The sequence below is a fragment of the Clupea harengus genome, chromosome 22 (assembly GCF_900700415.2).
Source record: "Clupea harengus chromosome 22, Ch_v2.0.2, whole genome shotgun sequence".
Lineage (NCBI taxonomy): Eukaryota > Metazoa > Chordata > Actinopteri > Clupeiformes > Clupeidae > Clupea > Clupea harengus.
The window spans coordinates 11,406,810-11,419,403 of NC_045173.1; the positions used below are offsets into that span (position 1 = coordinate 11,406,810).

At 47.5% G+C, this 12,594-nt stretch overlaps 1 protein-coding gene across 1 annotated transcript in view; it reads left to right on the top strand.

The window, feature by feature from the left end:
• Window positions 1-12,594, top strand: part of LOC105908541 (protein WWC2) — a 43,146-nt gene that overhangs the window by 14,103 nt on the left and 16,449 nt on the right. Inside the window, exons 3-10 of the mRNA XM_012837071.3 lie at window positions 6,268-6,471; window positions 6,946-7,022; window positions 7,155-7,234; window positions 8,428-8,557; window positions 8,916-9,056; window positions 10,077-10,150; window positions 10,878-11,120; window positions 12,450-12,539. Coding sequence (XP_012692525.1) covers window positions 6,268-6,471; window positions 6,946-7,022; window positions 7,155-7,234; window positions 8,428-8,557; window positions 8,916-9,056; window positions 10,077-10,150; window positions 10,878-11,120; window positions 12,450-12,539 — 1,039 coding nt within the window. The remainder of the gene's footprint in view (window positions 1-6,267; window positions 6,472-6,945; window positions 7,023-7,154; window positions 7,235-8,427; window positions 8,558-8,915; window positions 9,057-10,076; window positions 10,151-10,877; window positions 11,121-12,449; window positions 12,540-12,594) is intronic.

Below are 12,594 nucleotides of genomic sequence, written 5' to 3' on the forward strand. Positions count from 1 at the left end.
CAGTTGACTGGATTGCGCCAAATGAAATTGCATGTTTACATTTGTATTGGTCTGACATACCCTAAGCCAAGTCATGAGTTATGTGTAGTATGCATAATTTGAGGTTAGTTTTTAAAGTAATGGAGGGATGTTGTTGCTGGAAAGCTCAGACCTGCTCCCACCCTGACTCTTTCCAGCAGCCATTCATCTCCGCATGTCGTGCTCCATTTAGAGTCTGCGCCAGGCTTTGGTACCATCGGCATATACGTCGTCCCAATCCATACGCATGCTGAGTTCGTAGGGGTGCATCATAAAGTAAAGTTATTGATTTCTCATAGGACTGATGAATGGTTGGTGAGAAAGTCAAGACTATTTGCATTACTTTTTCCATTTGTTAACGCAGGTGTCTACCGGCTTGCCTAAACCTTTATTGATCACCTTATAAGGTAAAGTATTGAGCCGGAGGGATGATGAATTGAAAATTGGTGAAACTTTGGGTCAGTGTTGAAATTTTGCAGAAGAAAAATATGCCTGTTTATCTTATCACCCACCTCCCAGTTTCCTTGGAAAACTTTCTTCTGTGCTTGTAGTTCACTGTGCTGCAGTCATAAGCCAGCCTGTTTACTTGCCTAAACAAACAAAAAGATAGCAACGCATGCATACATGCATGCAAATACACCTGCGCAATCTCCTGCGGTGGCAGCATAGATTCCTGATTGACAGTTCTGTGCATCGTCATTTCCAGGTGGTCTTCATCCATTTATTTATGATGGTTCATTTGAAGTAGCTGGTTGTTTGTTGACAATCCTTGTCATTAGAGTGACAGGCACAGACATATTCTTAGACATATGTTTGTGTGTTTGTGTGTGAGAGTGCGAGAGACAGGGAGTGTGCGCGCAGAGAGGATATGCCTTTCGGGTCTGTGTGCCTTGTGGTCTGTTCCAGCTCCAGGCTTCCTAGTCCTCTCTCTTCTGATGTCACAGGCATGCATAGAGGATGTCCCCTGGGGTGGCGGTGCATCATGGGAACCCCCAACCCAAGCTGGGGCCTGAGGTTGTTGTGGTAAACCCACTCTCCCCTACGTCCCTCTCCTCTACATCAGAGCTCTACCGCACTCGGTTGTGTGAATGGCTCTCCTCTTGTAACAGTCTTAGGTGATCTCCCAGAATGAAGCAGGTAGTGGTGTGCCCCTGGAGTCTAGCCTGGCCCACAGGGCTTCGTGTCGGGGTGGTTTGTTGACTCTGCCTCGTGCTGTCAGTGGCTGATGCTATACCACTGAGGTCCCCCAGAGTGAGAGTGGGATTGCTTTTATTTTTTTGGATTGTACGAATTATCACCGTGTCCATGACATACATCGAACTGCTGTTTCTTGGTGTGTATCTCTGGCTTGTTTGTTTGTTTGTTTGTTTATTTGTTTGTTTGAGTGAGACTTGTAAGTAAACAGGCAGCAAGTGAAGCTCTGAAGACAGCAGGCACACTTCCTAGGATTTGATTGGATTTTTTGAGTATTTGCTGAGGGCTCTTTGAGCACTCTCATTTACCTGCAGCGATAGTTTTGATGTGTGTGTCAGAGTGCCATAGCTATGGGTCTGTAGGCGAGGGAGCGAGTGCAAAAATGATTTTCTGGAAAAAAAGAAATTTCAGACTGGCCCACACATTCTATAATATAGCCCACTGCACCTGATCAGCTAAAGAGCACTCTGGCTTCTCGAATTACCATAATTTCAGTCCATCCAATATAGTAACTTTTTTTTATTTTCCTAGGAACAGCTATTAAGAAATGACCCATTATTTCATTAAATGTCTGTGGAGTTTGTATTTTGAGGGCTTCTGACAGTCTGTCAGAATTATGTGTTCCACCCATCCCTACTGCTGATAGGAAACTAGGCACAGATACAGAACACAGCCAGCAGCTGAGACTCCGAGCCCAGAGGAGGCATGGTTATGTCCCCCTCATCACATCACACCACACCACACCACACCACACCGGGGGAACGCATCTCAGCCGAAACAGATTTGTGTTCATGAGGAGGTTGGAGTGCCACAGGACACTTTGCTTTATATAGACCCATGGAGCATGTGCAGAACACAGGAAAATCACACCGGCTACCAATACCAACACTCCTCAAGTGAGCTGTTTAACAAGGTAGCGAATTAGGGTGCAGAGTGCACATAAAAAGTTGGTGACATGCTGACACCTTTTACAGAGTGCATGGCACACCCACACAGTCATTTGTCCAGAGCCAGAGTAGGGATCAGAGTGAGGTTGTAGGGATCAATGTGTTGGTTTAGGATGGATTTTAAAAACTCTCCTGCATTGAGTCTGCAGCCTCTGTTGTTTTTAAACAAGTGCTTCATATCTGATGGGTTACTCAAAGGTCAGCTGAGAAGGTGTGCTTGTGTGTACGCCAGGGAAGTGTGTGTGTATGTGTGTGTGTGCACCTGCAGCTGTGTGTATGTTTGAGTACCTCCACTATAGTGTAGTGTGTGTGTGTGTGTGTGTGTGTGTGTGTGTGTGTGTGTGTGTGTGTGTGTCTGTGTGTGTGTGTGTTTCTTAGGGTTCAGTAATCTGCAGCAAAGTGGGTTTTGTGCAGTTTCTTGTACACATGCCAGGCATTTGGTCTGTTGTGGTTATGCTCTTGGGCATGCATGTAATCTGCAGCAGGCCTCTCATGAAGGCAGCTATAGAGTCTAAAAGGCCACACCACTCCTCCTGCCTTGGGGATATGGCATGAAAGGGACACACACAATTGGGTGCAAGGAGACAAGGGGATGTAACAAAATAGAGTTGGAGAGAAATGTTTGTTAAGGGTGCTTTTCAGGGAAAAGTATGGAGATCAAATGTTCATGATTGAAGTCATTTACTCCCTTGAGTGTTGAGGAGAGGTGGGGAATGTGAGAGTGCAGTAGGGAGAAGGTGAAAAGGGGGAGGAGAAAGGGGGAGAGGAGGGAGTTGTCAGGGAGCAGTCTGGTTCTTCCTCATACCACGGAGTCCTAACATAGCTGTAATGCTCAGGGAGGCAGGGCTGGGGCTTGGCCTGAGCTATACCTGTCACTTCAGCACTTTAAAGTGTGTGTGTGTGTGCGTGTGCGTGCGCGTGCGTGTGTGCGGGCGTGTGCATGCATGTTTCTAAGTGAGAGCAAGACTTTTAACCCTTTCCCACTGTAGTATCCAGTGTACTCATATGGGGATGCAGTTCCCTATAGAAGAAGAAACCTACTGATCTCATGTAGTCGTGCGCGCGCGCGTGTGTGTGTGCGCGCACACGTTTGAGTGTAGCTCCAGCCTCATACCGAGCACTCTTACCTGCTTAAGTTGTCCCTCGGCTCTGATGATGACGCTGTTCAGCTTCTTCTTCATTGGCCTCAACTGTCCCTTCTCCTTTCTCAGGTGGGCTTGCTAATGGGATATGAGGCAGGTCCTTGAACAGCAGATGTGGGGGCATGGAAAATGTCCGGCGGGGACTGGAGGATTCAAGCTGTTCTCTTCTTATAACGCAGGCACTCCTGTTCAAAGTGCCAGACTCAGTTCACCACCCTTTATTTCCATTGGACATGGTCTTCGGCCAGGGTCTCAAGATATCCAGGTGGTATGGAGCAAGCCTTCAGGGATCTCTTCAGAGGGTCTTTCCGTCTCTTATTGGGGCCTCCCTAGGGTCGAGTCCCTTCGGCAAGTTCGCCGTAGAGCAAGATTCAGGGGAGGCGAGATCTATCCATGCAGACAATGTGTCCAATCCAGTGGAGGACACTGCAAAGAAACATGGCTTTGATGCCCCCGGAAACGCAGTGCGAGGGATCCTGTCATGTGATGCCCAGGATCAGCTGGAGGCAACGGATGTGGATCACTTTCAGGGTCCTTATCTGCTTGCTGCACACCATCCAAGATTCACATCCATAGAGGGGTGTTAAGATGCAGGTTTTCGTTTGAAGTTTATGGTTGAGAGAAGACGCATTCGAAGAGCTGATCAAATACGGAGGTGACAGTGAAGAGAGGACAGTGAAGAGAGACAGGACATGAGCTGGAGAGAGATATGGAGTGGGATCGGGAAATGACCGCGAGCCGGATTCGAACCCAGGTCCCCATGGGCATTCAGACCCATTAATGGTTCAGGCTTGCGCCACAGCTCCCCCTTGATCCGATTTCTGATCTCTTCAGTCACGGAGGCATCATCGGATATGATGCACAAAGAAGTGAGTGTTCTCCAGTGGTGCGTTTCAGACTGGTGATCATTGGATGAAACGCTGTCTGCAAGGCCTTGCTTTGTGTCAGCTGTGACTTCACCGCCTCCATGTCTCACCGCCAATGGGGACTTTTGCTGTCATGCCATTATGGAACTGACGGAGCGTGGTCGGAGCGTGGTGAGACATGTCGTGGGCCATCCAAACTTTGTGATGCCACAGTCTTTTCTTGCAGGTGTTCTGTGGACAGCTTGAAGGATGGAGCAACAAGCCTGTGGTCTGTCCAACATTCTGCTCCACACATTATTTGAGTTATGTGGTTACAAATGTCACGACGGCAGACGATGTCATGGTCCAGGAGGTGCCAGTTCTTTGAGCGGGGGTGCATCCAGGTTGTCTTGTGCTTGTCTGGCAATTGTAACATTGTGTTTGTGTGATGGGTAGTTGCTGTTCCGCACAGAATGAGAGTAGACAGAGTCTGTTGGCATTGATGTTTCCTGTTCTGTTCCTTCCAATGACATATTTCCAGACGTCGTAGGTCATGCCCCCTCTTGCATTGAAATCTCCAAACAGAGCAATCTTATCAGCATTGGGAACAACCCGGAGGACTTTGTTTTGACAAACATAGAACTCATCCTTTATTTCCTCGGCCAAATCCACTGACTGATATACAAAATTAGTCAACCTCGCTTTAAGGAGCTGATACCCGTCTCCCCTACGGTGGATGTAACTAGGGTGCAACTCTCCAACATAAGCAAAGCGGTTTGATGGATCTGATTTCTGAAGAGGGGGGACAGAGAACAAATCATTGTTGTTAACGGTGGTAGAGAGGTTGCGTAGTCCTTGCTCACACCTTGGTCTCCGTAGCAATCAAGGTAGCACCACTAATGTTGCGCTCCTTGTAGGGCGGACACGTGTCCTTTAGCCTCGAGTTGCTGAAGAGTTTGAAACGTCCAGATTTCGACCATAGTTCTCCCCAACACCATGGTGAGGCCTCTCCCCGTGGTGGTGAAAGAGAGGGAGGAGCGTATGTTCCTTAGGACACTCTGTCTTCGCCTGGTTATCCAACTCAGCCACTGATAATTTGCTCTGGGCCTTCTCTCTGTTTGTCTGACCTTTTCTTAAAAAAAAATCATCCTTTAGCTCTTTCACACTAGGACACTAGCTCTTTTGCCTTTGTAACCCTTCAAGGTATCTGTGCTATTTGGTCTGCTTTGCATATTTCAGTAAATACACCAACAATGGGACTTGGTGTTCGCTTCACAGCAACAGAGTCCATAGATTAGCATATTATTAGCAAAAGTAGAGAGGGATAGAGTGAAATGTGAAGGTGAAAGCAAGCAGTATTCAACCCATTACAGTGTGATATGCACCTCTCATCCCTGACCTTTTAGATGCCCTTTAATTAAAAGGTATGCACTAGCCATTTGGGGTGTTGTTTTTTTACAACCAGTGGTATGTGGGCTGTTTATAAGGCACCTGGAGCTTAAACTGTGGGTTTACAAAGCATGTCCAATGGTCATGAAAGACCTGGAAGTCTATGAGTTTAAAACACGCTGATTCCAGCTGTGTACTTCTAATGTCTGTTTGTGTTGCGTTAATGTGGAAGTCTCTCCCCATTCATTTACATAGGAGCTTGATCTTGTATGCCTGAAATAGCTGCCCAGAGGCTTTACAAAGATGGCTGCCAAGTGACGAAACTTGCCTATGAGGACTTACTGATACTACCTTTGATACCAACCTGTCCCCATATTCTCATTTTTAACATTCTCTGCTCTGCAGTAATACTGATGTATTTTCTCTCTCTGTCTCTCTCTCTCTCTCTCTCTGTCTCTGTCTCTCTCTACCTTTAAGAAGCTTTTGAAGACCCAACTCTTCAGAGAGCACCTCCCTTCCTAACTGGCACTTCGACTAGTACTTAACTTGCACTTACAGCAGTTACATTCCTGCACTTCTTTTCTTTTCTATTTCTTTTTATTCCTTATGTAAAGTAGTATTTATTGTTACACTAGGTCTCTATTGCTCGTAGCTTGACTTCTCTCCCTTGTACGCCGCTTTGGACAAAAGCATCTGCTAAATGTAAACTGTATCTCTCTCTCTCTCTCTCAGGGAATACTCAGCTGGAGGACCCGCGGAAGGCATGGCGTGGGGAGCAGGAGCGCATGCTGAAGGAGTACCTGACGGTGGCCCAGGACTCGCTCAGCGCCCAGAAGGAGCTCTACCAGGTCAAAGAGCAGCGGCTGGCACTCGCCCTTGATGAGTACGTGCGCCTCAACGACGCCTACAAGGAGAAGTCCAGCTCGCGCACCAGCTGTGAGGAGGCCCACACCTACAGTCACATACATGTACACTTACACACAAGCACACGAGGCGTTGAGATCCAGCACCTGCAATAGTCAGTGTGATCGCATCAGCATGTTGCAATCATAGTGCTGCTCTTCATAAGTATTCTTTTATTTCTTCTTCTCTATTCCACTCTTTGGCACAGCTTCTGCTCCTCACACTTTTGAGAACATGTCCGTCCTGATCCCGTGCAGTGCTTCATCCGTTTTTGCAAATTCTCGATGCCATCTTTATGCAACCACATTAATGTTTACAGCTTACATTGCACCTAACATTTTAGCCTTCATGGATACTCTGCTTTTTAAATAAATGAAGAAACCACCATCTTTAGTCATCTTTAGTAGTATATCCAAAATATTTGGCCCTCATACTGTGACTCAAGTTTGACAAATGAAACCCTTCATCTTTTTCCTCTCCACTTTTACCTCTTTCCCCCTCCATTAGTATTCTCAGGATCATCATCAAGCACAAAATATGACCCTGACATCTTAAAGGCAGAGATCTCGACGACTAAAGTCAGGGTGAGAAATGAACCCCTACTCCCTTTGGGCTCTGCCAGTATAATCATTCCTATCTTTTGTCAGTGAATTGTTTTGAATAGAAAGACTGTAAAAAGGCTGAATTCTCCATGTGGTTATATATTGTCCCTATAGGTAAATAAGCTGAAGAGAGAGTTGTTACAGATGAGACAAGAACTTCTCTACAAAGAGCAGGGCTTTGAAACCCTGCAACAGTAAGTGACTTTACAATACACACCTGTTTGATTGTGCTGATGTATGCATAATAGTGACATCAACCAAGATGTGCCTTTTAATTACTGATAGCACAGCACCTGTTTATTTACCATAGAAACCATTTAAGATCTCTTCAAGGCTTGATAACCCCTCATGTAGACATGCATAGCTTTTATATCCTATGGCACTGTTTAAATTATCTTAGAGAAAAAGGGGTGGTGAGAGTAGGTGAGGGCATGAAAGATAGGATGTGTCATTCATGTGTCTGAGTGTTGACCTTTGATCTTTACTGCAACCATGGATGGTTTCCAGTTGTGAATGGGGATCATTGCCCTGTCTCTGATGCATCAGCACAGCGCTGTCATAACATTCTCCCAATAGTTCTCATCAGAATGACGTACGCACACACACGTACACGCACACACGCACACGCACGCACACACACGCACACACACGCACACACACACGTACACGCGTATTGATCCATAATGCGTCATTCCTGGGATCAGTGCTGCCTGCGTTGAGGCTCTCCGGTTTAAGGCCTGTTGCAGTCTCAGCTCAGTGGCTTGCTCTGTGCTCACATCTTTGCCGTTTACTTACATAAGAACAGGGATGACGAGGCAAAATAGAACACAAACCAAATGTGGTTCTCTTTCCGTGTTCTGCTAATTCATTTCTCTGAGTGCCATTTACCAGTGCCTTATAGGCACAGCTGTCACTACGGAAGCATTAACCAAAACAACATTTGTTTGATATTTCATGTTCACTCTTGTCTCTCACTCTCAGGTCAGGTTTTTTAAATGGTAAGATTGTAAAAGGCTCTCTCCTTCCTCACCATTGTGCTTTGATTGTCGCTCTTCTTGTGAAGAGCATTGTTTCATCTAGCACATTCAAATGCCAGCTTGCCCCCCACCACATGAAACACAACCACACGCGACATTGGTTGCAGATGAAAAAAATAAAAAAAGTTGGAGCTGTTTGGCAGACTCCAGACCCCTCGTCTTGACAGTCTGGTCGAGTTAGTAAGCGATCAAATGAAGTTACCTGATTGAATTAAGAGACTGACACAGATGCGCACCTGTCTCTGTGTGCAGCTGCCAGCTTCGACATCAGCAGTGACGTATTAAGCTGCGGTGAAATGAGAAGTCTATTATCTCTTGTTAATTTGGCTCTCCCTCCTCCTTGCATCCAGGATTGACCAAAAAATGTCCGGAGATCAGAGCGGCTACCGGCTGAAGGAGGCCAAGGCCATCGTGACCGAGCTCAAGTCCCTCCGCAAGGCCATCAGCTCTGGGGAGAAGGAGAAGCAGGACCTCATGCAGGTGTGTGTTTGCAGGAGGTGTTTTAGAATGGACGGAGGTAATGTTTAAATAGTGTATTTGTGTGTTATGACAGCCAGGGTTTATAAGTGGTCGTTGGTTTGTTGTGGGAACAGCGTTTTGTGTATGAGGACAGGTGTCTTTAATCTCCAATCTCTGACTGTGAGAGTCTCTAAGGCTATCTTTCAGTTAAGAGCTGATGTGAATTCCTAGTTAGGAAAGTGGGGCTATATGTGATTTATTTCAGCCTTTGTTTGTATAGCTTACTCTCTAAATGTATGTGAATTTGTTAATTCTCATTTTTGAATGGTTTAAAAAAAATATATATATATATATATATGTTTCTGTGATTCTTCCTCAGTGTTTGGCCAAGCTGAAGGAGCGGTTCTATGCTCAGAATATGGGTCGGTCGGAACCTGACCTGCGGAACGCAGCAAGATCTCAACCGTCGCTCTCCAGACAGACATTGGACGCTGGCTCTCAAACAGACGTCTCCGGAGAGGTCAGTCAGGATCAGGTCAAATCATGGGTCAGGCTACTGGCATCCAGTAATACTCTGGTTGTGACTTAGTCATGGGGGAGAGGGGGGTAGCCTCTCTGAATTGCATGTTCTGTAGCACATTCTTTCATGGCTATGCAAGTAGGTTTTTAATGAGCCTTCTGAGGGTAGCGAAGAGTAAAAATGAGACCCTTCCTATTCCAAATACAGAGCCCACATATACATATATATACACACACACACACACACACGTTTTTCTTGTCCAAGCTTTGTATGATGTCTACATTCCAAAGCTGTGGATGGCAGGGTGAGGAGTGCAAGCTGCCATGGGCAAACAGGCTGTGTGTTATCTGCACCAGACTCCTTCTCAGCCCCCAGACCTCCTCTGGCTCTCTCGAATGCAGGCTGTTTTCTCCTCCCCCTGTGGAATGCTCCCCTGCTCTGGGGCCTTCCCGATGGAATGGGCTCTTCAGGCATGGGGAGGGGGGTATATGATAGCCTAGCACAATCTGAATTACTGTGCATGCTTGGACACACACACACACGCACACACACACACCACAGAAACTCACAGGTTCAGAGTAGGAGAGTAAGCAGCTTAGAGAGTGGTGCGGTTCTCTCTCTCTCCTGCTTCATCCCTCCCTCTCTGAATCTCTCTCCCTCTCTGAGTTTGAGGCTGGAATGCTGACTTGGGTGGAGGGGGTGGGGGTGGGAGTGATCTTGGGCGTCTTTAATGATGTTAAATCTGCTCACTGGAAGCGGCTCCATGTGATGTTTTTGCGCTTTCGCGCTGACCCCAAGTCAGAATGAAGTAGGCGAGAGGTCAGCGGCGCGTGAGGGCAGTCACACCGGTGGATGTGAACGTTGCTCTACAAATGCCTCACATGTGTTAAGTGTCTGTCTCTCCCTCACATTCTTTCTCTCTCTCCCCCTCCTCTCTTCCTCTCTCCCTCTCTCTCTCTCTCTCTCGATCTCTTTTCCTCTTCCTCTCTCTCTCTCTCTGCCTGTCTCTGTCTCTCTTAGGCCGGTTTGAGGAGCAGGTCATCTGTGGCTGAAAAGGTCAGATTGAGCCTACAGTATGAGGAGGCCAAAAGAAGGTATTTTGTTTCCTCTGTTTCTCTCGCTCCCTCCTTTCCTTCTTTCCCTTCATTCCCACCATCCCTCAGTTACACGCCAGCAAACTGTTCCCTCATTAAAGAGTGATGCCTGCATGCAGTTTGTCACTGTGTGTGTCTGTTACTGTCACTATACATTCGATTTCTGTTCTGTATGTTCTCCACGTCTATGTTTGGGTGCATATGTTTAGCTTTACATTTCCAGGTGCCGTCTTTGGGCAGGGTGTGTTCCCGGCAGGCTCTTGTTTTAACACATTAGCAGTACTGTGTGTGTGGGTGTGTGTGTGTGTGTGTGGGTGTGTGTGTGTGTGGGTGGGGGTGGACAGACAGACTAATCCCCAGCGTTTGGGCCCGCAGACAGTCTAATCCCGCAGCATGAATCAGGCCCAGCTACAGCAGGTGTTTCCCCCTGTGCCAGGCCGTGGAGGCTCTCAGGCCGCTCTCTGCCCACAGAGCCACAGCTTCATCCCACCCTTCTGGAGGACATGGCTGCCTTCTCAGCTTCTTTTCTCTGCTCGCTCTTTCTCTCTCTCTCTCTCTCTCTCTCTCTCTCTTTCGTCCTTTGGCTGACTATGATCTTCTCTTTTATCTTTATTTTTGTTCTGTGTGTGTGTGCAGTTTGTTTTGTCTGCAATTCTGCTCTGCAGTAATACTGATGTATGTTCTCTGTCTCTCTCTCGCTCTCTCTCTCTCTCTCTCTCTGTCACAGTATGTCCAACCTGAAGATCGAACTGGCCAAGCTGGAGGGCGAGGCGTGGCCGGGCTCGGTGGATGTGGAGCGCGAGCGCCTGCTCCTGCTCAGCGAGAAGGAGGAGCTGCTGAAGGAGCTGCAGTTTGTGTCGCCGCGGCGGCGTTCCGTGGCCGAACTCCATCGGCTGGAGCAGGAGCGCTCGCGCCTAGAGGAGGACCTGCAGGCCGTCAGGACCACACCCAGCCAGGCCCTGGCACAGAGGTGAGGAGGGGCACAGTCTGTTTATACGTGGGGACCCTTCACAAAGACTGATGTAAGGGGTTGTGGGTGTAGAGTAATTGCCCATGGTTGTACTTACACACTTACCCACTTGAAACTCAGAACCTTTTGTGCAGGCATTTACTCACGAGTCTCAGTGGCCTCTGGCAGGTTTAGAGGTAAAGCCTGTGTGTGTGTGTGTGTGTGTGTGTGTGTGTGTGTGTGTGTGTGTGTGTGTGTGTGTGTGTGTGTGTGTGTATAGGCCAAGTGCTCCATATGGGCTGTCTGTCAAGAGCCCAGCCTGCACACCCAGAAGCTGGCATGGGTGCAAGAAATACTTTCTACTGCCAGTGTGGTGTGTGAAGTCCATGATGGTCTGTTTGGTCTGTGTCTGTCTAAAGGGTCTATTGGCCATATGGGCTTACAGTCATGAACAACTCTGTCTCCCTCCCTACCCCGTGTGGCAATCAGTCACCAGTCTGTCAACAGAGACGCCGCTTAGGGAGTCGAGATGCACAGCCCGGTCTCCAGCTTTTTAGAATGACTGAGAACCAATCCGTTATCCCTCAACCCACATAATCACAGCATGAGAAGTCACCAGGAACGGCCAACACAAGTCCACACCAATAGTCGTGTGTGTTGGTGTGTGTGTGTGTGTGTGTGTGCGTGCGCGCATGGGCTCCAGGCACTTTCCGGGCCTCTCTCCCGTCTCCTCTGAGAACCGTCTGCCAGCTTGATAATGATTAGGAAGGTGGGGGCTGGGGGGGGTGGGGTGCCTTTTGTGAAGCCCTTCTGATAAGCCCGGAACAGTTTGCTGCCTACAAGGTTGTTGTTTTTATTTCTAATGAATGCAACAAAAGGGTACACACACTAGGTGCCTTTAATTACATCTGATTTGCATGTTAATTGTGTGGTAATTGTTGTGTTCAATGATGGTGCAACACCCCAGCAAGGGCAACACTAGTGACACCGTAATTGACGACATTGTGGTTTTTAGATACCTAATTGTAATTACATATCGCGTGTGTGTGTGTGTGTGTGTACGCTGTTTATCGCGTGGAAGATAAACACACTCACTCTTTGTTGGAAGCAGCTGATTGCACTGTGTCTGTGCAATTAGTTGCTGTATGATTGCTCCACTGGTTCAACAGTAATTAAGGGCAGTGTTGTTTTAAGCTGCGCTAATGCTACTGTAGCCACACAGAGCAGTGTTCGTCCAGGAGACAAAGGGCAAGTAGAGAAGAGACTTTCACATGTTTGAAGTATCAGTGAGAAAACACCTTAGTCTTTGTGTGTGTGTGTGTGTGTGTGTGTGTGTGTGCGTTTTTTCAGGCTGAAAATTCAGGAGAGGCGGCGGGTTCTTGTGCAGAGGCTAGCAGAATCTACACGCTTGGCGACCATGCTCCAGTCCCAGCTCAAAAGGTGAGATTTCACACACACACACACACACACACACACACAGATTTGAGTCATTGTG